At 34.1% G+C, this 6,862-nt stretch overlaps 1 protein-coding gene across 1 annotated transcript in view; it reads left to right on the top strand.

Annotated features, from left to right (window-relative positions):
- Nucleotides 1–6,862, top strand: part of GMNN (geminin, DNA replication inhibitor) — a 15,481-nt gene that overhangs the window by 2,722 nt on the left and 5,897 nt on the right. Inside the window, exons 3-4 of the mRNA XM_012638570.1 lie at nt 3,107–3,184; nt 5,714–5,861. Coding sequence (XP_012494024.1) covers nt 3,107–3,184; nt 5,714–5,861 — 226 coding nt within the window. The remainder of the gene's footprint in view (nt 1–3,106; nt 3,185–5,713; nt 5,862–6,862) is intronic.

Genomic DNA, 6,862 nt, shown 5'->3' with positions numbered 1-6,862 from the left:
CCTGTAGTCCCAGCTACTCGGGAGGCTGAGGCAGAAGGATTGCTTGAGCCCAGGAGTTTGAGGTTGCTGTGAGCTAGCCTGATGCCACGGCGCTCTAGCCCAGACAACAGAGCAAGACTCTGTCTCAAGAAAAAAAAGAAGAAATGCAGTTGATTTTTATAGCTTGATCTTGTGTCCTGCAACCTTGCTGAACTTATCAGTTCTCATAGTGTTTTAGTAGATTCTTTAATGTTTTCTCATATACAAAATTACTACTGCTTTGTTTCTACTCTTAACATTTCATGAAATGATTTTTGTAAAATACTTTGTGTATATCTTCAGAATTAGTGTCCTTAACCACAGAGACATTTTGCATTATATTGAACATTGGTTTTTTTAGAGTACATCATATTCGTTACCATTTAACTTGTTCAATTTGCAACACTTTTTGAATCCCTGTATGATACTCTTTACTGAAAATATTTTTCCAAGCATTTCTTCTTAGGATAGAGTTTGTTTAGTTTTGAGTTTGTAATTTTGACTGGGTTTACCTTTATGGTTCTAAGTGAATTTACAGTTTAGCTAGGTCCTATCGCACAACTTAAACTGTATGAGTGTCCTGGGAATTAATTGGTCTACATCTTCAGGAAAGCTATCAATTTGAAGATTTGAATTAAGCAGAGGAAATAAAAGCCATTGATAAGTGTAAGGAAGTACCTTTTGATAGGTTGTTTTTGTTTGTCCTGCTTTTTTCAGGATCTTTACATTATTTTTCTTGAATTATACTTCATGTTGATAATTTGTGAATTTGATTCCATCAGCTTCCATTTAGCATAATGATGTATATCATCCCACTGGGCTTTGTATGTATTTAAACTTTTTGTTATGAAAATTTTCAGATACTTAAAACTAGAATCAGTAGTAGGATAATTTTGTTTTCCCAGCTTCAGTAGTTATCAGTATATGGCCAATCTGGTTTCTTCTGTATCCTCATCTGCTCCCTCTTCCTTCAATGGATTATTTTGAAGGAAATCACAGCCAAATAATTTATATAATTCCAGCAGATCTTTACATTTTAAAAAAAAGTCTAGTCTAACTAGCTACACTAAAACAATCTTCAGGCCAGGCACGGTGGTTCACGCCTGTAATCCCAGCACTTTGGGAGGCTCAGGTAGGAGGATCTCTTGAGACCAGGAGTTCAAGACCAGTCTAGGCAACATAACAAGACCCGATCTTTAAAAAACTAAAAGAAAAAAATTAGCTTCACATGGTGGCATGTGCCTGTAGTCTCAGCTACTTGGGAAATTGGGGAGGCTGAAGCAGGAGGATCACTTGAGCCCAGGAGTTTGAGGCTGCAGTGAGCTATGATTGTGCCACTGCCCTCTAGTCCTGGCAACAGAGGGAGACTGTCTCAAAAACAACAAAACAAAACTATATTCAGTATGAAGGGAACTGATTTCTGTTTGGTTTTGGTTCTATCTCCAAAACTGAGACCTTGAATGGGTTAGTTAGCATTTCAGTGTCAGTTTACTCATCTGTGAAATGAGGGAATTGGACTACATTAGATCTTTTCCAGTTGTGTGCAAAATTCTGTGTGAGTGTACTTTTGTGTACATTTTTGGGGGAAGAGATTCACAGAATATTAAATTGTTTTCTGAAAAGGTTAAGACCCATTTAATATATAAGAAACTTCCTGGCTCGAAAAGTCTATTCCAATGCATAATCTGTATACAGAAAATAATAATAATGATAATATTAGATTTTTTTAAGGCCAGAATGTATAAAGCTTACATGTATAAAAGTTAAATCTTGGAAATGGTTATTTTTTTTCTGTGGCAGTAACTTTGTAACTTAGCTGACTTCTTTTACCATTATTAACAGCAAGCATTTAAATGAATTAACACCTCCTATTATTACGGTTGCAAAGTTCTATTTTCTTCTGTTTGTCTGGAGACTATTAACTAATCTATAATCTAAATTATTTCTGAAATGTTGCTGTAATTGTTCTCACAGTAGCTGGCATTTGTCCTTCAGTTAAATAGTGAGATAATAATCAGCAATAGAAATTTTACCGTGGGAAAGGTGAACTCTTCTCATGTGAAGTATAGTGTGGAGTCAGTAACTTTCTCACGCTGCTATAGTATCATGTTCTGGCTAACCTTGTTTGAGTAATTCACCATTGTTTGCTATCCCATGGTGGCAGTATAACTAATGATTTTTTACAAAAATAGAGAGAGCTTTCAGATCAGGAAATATACAGGAAGGTATTTACATATTATAAGGAAGGCAATATTTTTTCCCCAGAACAATAGCTTGGGCATTTTAGAGTATTTTAGTATGCCTCAAGCACTGACATTTTAACTGTCTTCTCATGAATGGGCTTGAAGCAGAACTGCTTCTACAATTAGGTAGTTGTTGAGGTGGGATGTCTGTTACACATGTACTGGTTTTGTGCAAAGTATGTCCCTGAAAATTACATTCCTTTGGTGAAAACGTATGAAATTATATGGGGATATTCCTGATTTAAGGAGGTCTGAGATAAATCCTTTTGATTAGGAGAAGTATTTTGCAGTGTAAATGATGAAACTTTTTCTCCAATTTACCTTTTTTTGTGAATTCATACCATAAATGTTATGATGTTTGGATTTATGAAAGTAGAGGGCCTCTAAGTCTAGTTTCTGTGTAGAAGATCTTTTTACAGAGAGAATACAGATATTCCTGTCATGAAGGAATTTTATCATATCTGGTTTGAACTATTAATTTGAGCAGAGAAATTTGCTTATATTTGTTTTAACTAGATGTGATTTATTGACAAAATGATTATAGCAAAAGCATATATTGAGAGAAAACATTACTCGTTTGTGTCTAGTTTGGGCCGTATGATACATTCTAAAGGAATTTCTCCAAACTTTAGTTTAATTTTGGGAAATAACAAGTTTGCCAATTGACTAAGCCAGTGTCTTGCTCATATGTAATATTATAAAATTATATAGCGGACTAAATATTAGTATTCTTAGTGTCTCTTTTTCTTTTTCAAATTAGAGTAGGACTAACTATATAAAAACTCACTAACTAAATAATTATATAGTAACTCAGTAACCAGATAATGAATTATCTTGATTTTTAGAACAGTCCTGTCCCAAGAAGAACTCTGAAGATGATTCAGCCTTCTGCAGCTGGATCTCTTGTTGGAAGAGAAAATGAGGTATGTATTATAGGGCTAAAATGGGGTATACAGGTGTTATTACATCTACATTAAAAATATTTCTAAGATTTTCTTGGCCAAAAGATAACAAACTGTTGAAATTTGGAAATAATTTAAGAATAACAATTATATATTCCCCAAAGAAGTGATTTTTGTTTTAATTATTCAAGTTAGGAAAGTCAAAATTGCTGTGAATACCTGTAGTAGAACTGGAATGATGTAATAATTCCAGTCATATTTGATGTTTTGAGAGTTTTCATTTATCTCTGTGTGTAAATGATGAAATCATGAATGAGCATGTCTATACTTTTACAGATTGAAAATATTACCTTTCCATGGTACTGTATTTAAATACAATAAAAATAATTTCAGCTAAGCTTTAGACCCAAGTCTAATCCAAAATAGTGGTTGCAAATGAAATTTCTAAAATGTTACTATACATTTTAGTAGACAAATTGTATAACTTTTTAAAAGATCCACAGATGTCAAAAAGATAGATTATGTGAGTGAGTTCTCTCTCTTTTTTTGGTAAGTGTACTTTATTTCTTTTTTCTTTTCCTTTTTTTTTTTTTTTAAATAGATTTAGGGTATGTAAGTGCAATTTTGTTAGATGGATATAATGCACAGTGGCGAAGCCTATGCTTTTAGTGTAACCATCACCCAAATAGTGTACAAGGTACCCATTAAGTAATTTTTCATCCCACCGTACTTTCCCACCTTCTTATCCTTTCAAATCTCCAATGTCTATTATTCCTTTCTATGACCATGTGTACACATTGTTTGGCTCGCACTTATATGTGACAATGTGCAATATTTGACTTTTTGTTTCTAAGTTATTTCACTTAAGATAAGGGCCTCCAGTTCCTTCTGTGTTGCTGTAAAAGATACGATTTCATTCTTTTTTTATAGCTGAGTAGTAATCCTGTGTGCATGCGCGCGCGCACACACACACACACACACACACACACACACTACATTTTCTGTATCAAGTCATCCATCGATGGACACTTAGGTTGATTCCACATCTTTGCTATTGTGAATGGTACTGTGATAAACAAATGAGTGCAGGTGTCTTTTCGATATAATGATTTCTTTTCCTTTGGGTAGATACCCAGCAGTGGGATTGTTGGATTGAACGGTAATTCTATTTTCAGTTCTTTAAGAAATCACCATATTGTTTTCCATAGAGGTTGTATAAGCATTTTCTTTTCTCTGCATCCTCACCAACATCTGTTATTTTTTGAGACGGGGTCTCGCTCTTGCTCAGGCTGGTCTCGAACTCCTGAGCTCAAGCAATCCACCTGCCTCGGCCTCCCAGAGTGCTAGTATTACAGGCATGAGCCACCTCTCCTGGCCTCTTGACTTTTGAATAATGGCCATTCTGACTGGTGGTGGATGATATCTCATTGTGGTTTTAGTTTGCATTTCTCTCATTAGTGATGTTGAGCATTTTTTCATATGCTTGTTGGCCATTTGTATGTCTTTTGAAAAGTGTTCATGTCCTTTGCTCACTTTTTAATGGAGTTATTTGTTTTGTTGAGTTGAGCTCCTTGTAGATTCTGGATATTAGAACTTTGTTGCATGCATAGTTTGCAAATATTTTCTCCCTTTCTGTAGTTTGTCTGTTGGTTCTGTTGATTATTTCTTTTGCTGTGCAGAAGATTTTTAGTTTAAGTCCCTTTTGTCTGTTTTTGTTCTTGTTGCATTTGGTTTTGAGGTCTTAATCATGATTTCTTTGCCTAGGACAGTGTCCAGAAGAGTGTTTCCTAAATTTTCTTCTAGAATTTTTATAGTTTCAGGTCTTACATTTAAGTCCTTAGTCCATCTTAATTTTTGTATATGGTGAGAGATGTGGGTCCAGTTTCATTCTTTTGCATATGGCTACCCTGTTTTCCTAGCATCATTTATTGAACAGGATGTCCTTTCCCAAGGGTATGTTTTTGTTGATTTTGTCAAAGATCAGTTGGGTGTAGGAATGTGGCTTTATTTCTGGGTTCTCTTTTCTGTTTCATTGATGTATCTGTCTGTTTTTATACTAGTATTATCCTATTTTGGTTACTGTAGCCTTGTGGTATAATTTGAAGTCAAGTAATGTGATGCCTCCAGCTTTGTTCTTTTTGCCTATGATTGCTTTGGCTATTCAGGCTCTTTTTTGGTTCCATAGGAATTTTAGGATTGTTTTTTCTAATACTTTTACAAATGACATTGGTATTTTGATAGGAATTGCATTGACTCTGTAGATTGCTTTGGACAGTTAAGGTTATTTTAATGATATTGATTATTCTAATCCATGAACATGGGGTGTTTTTCCATTTGTGTCATATACAATTTCTTTCATCAGTGTTTTATAGTTTTCCTTGTAGATATCGTTCACCTTGGTTAAATGTGTTAATAGGTATTTTATACCTTATTGTAAATGGGATTGACTTGTTCATTAGTTCTCTTTTTTAAATACATAAATGACAAAACCACCCAGCTTTCTTCTTCCTTAAATCAAAGTAATATGATTGATTAATGTTTCCATTATAGTTAACCAAAGGCTTATCCAAAAGGAAACATTGGAATGACCAGACAACATCTAAGACTTCCAGCCCTAAAGTTGTTATTGACCCAGAATACAGTGAAAATAAAAATCTTGGAGGAGTTACCCAAGAAGCATTTGATCTTATGGTTAAAGGTATGAAAAAAATATATAACTTTTGTCTTAAAATTTTAAATTGTAAGGTAAACTTTGTTAATATTGTTAAGAATTCTACCTATACCCTCTTAATCTGGGGATACCATTTGTCAATACTTTAAAAATTGCTATGATTGTAAATATACAGCATGTAAATTTGAACAAATGTAAGCATTTGTTTGGTTTTTTTTCCTCAACATCAGGAAATAAGTAACCATTTGGCGAGATCAAAGTGTAGATGAAATATTAAGGAAAAGGATTGTGATCAGTATGGCAGCTTTGATATTGGATTGCCTTGTAAGGGTTTGAAGACCTGGAAATAGGCTTTTTAGAAGAAAAGTGTTTAGAGAATAAATTAGAAGTATGAAAGGAATTTGAATATTCTAGAAGGATATGAAGTAATGGAGCTAATAAAAACATGTATGAAGTAAAGGGAGTGAAGATGAATGAGAAGCATTATACTTGTAATAAATACTAGTTTTTAATGGAATGGTGGTAGAAATCAAAAGAAGCTAATGTTTTATAACCATTATGAAGATTATTACTTCTATACTAATTATAGATCATTGGATGTTAATTACTGATGAGAAAATTGATTTGCTCAAGGTCACAGTAACATTTGGGCACATTCTGAGTTGCCTGGAAGACAGTAAGGAAAAAGGCAAGTAGGCAGTAGGATTTTTTTTATTTTTTCCTTGCGACAGGGTCTTGCCCTGTCACCCTGGCTGAAGTGCAGTGGCCCAGTCGTAGCTCACTGCAGCCTTGAACTCCTGGGCTCAAGCAATACTCCTCCCTTAGTCTCCCAAGTAGCTAGGACTACAGGCCTGTGCCACCAGGTTTGGCTGACAGTAGGATTTTATTAGGCAAGGTTAACTGGATAGAAATAAGGAGGCTCTTTAATAATATTGTAGAATAAAACAACAAGATTTGTGATACTCATGTGTGATTTAGTTGAAATTAAATCAACAAGGATTGGTTAAAAATAAATACTAAAGTTAAAT

This window comes from Propithecus coquereli, unplaced genomic scaffold (genome assembly GCF_000956105.1).
Source record: "Propithecus coquereli isolate 6110/MARCELLA unplaced genomic scaffold, Pcoq_1.0 Scaffold131, whole genome shotgun sequence".
NCBI classification, from domain to species: domain Eukaryota; kingdom Metazoa; phylum Chordata; class Mammalia; order Primates; family Indriidae; genus Propithecus; species Propithecus coquereli.
The sequence above is the reverse complement of the archived record's forward strand: the minus strand, read 5'-3'. Positions and strand labels throughout refer to the sequence as shown.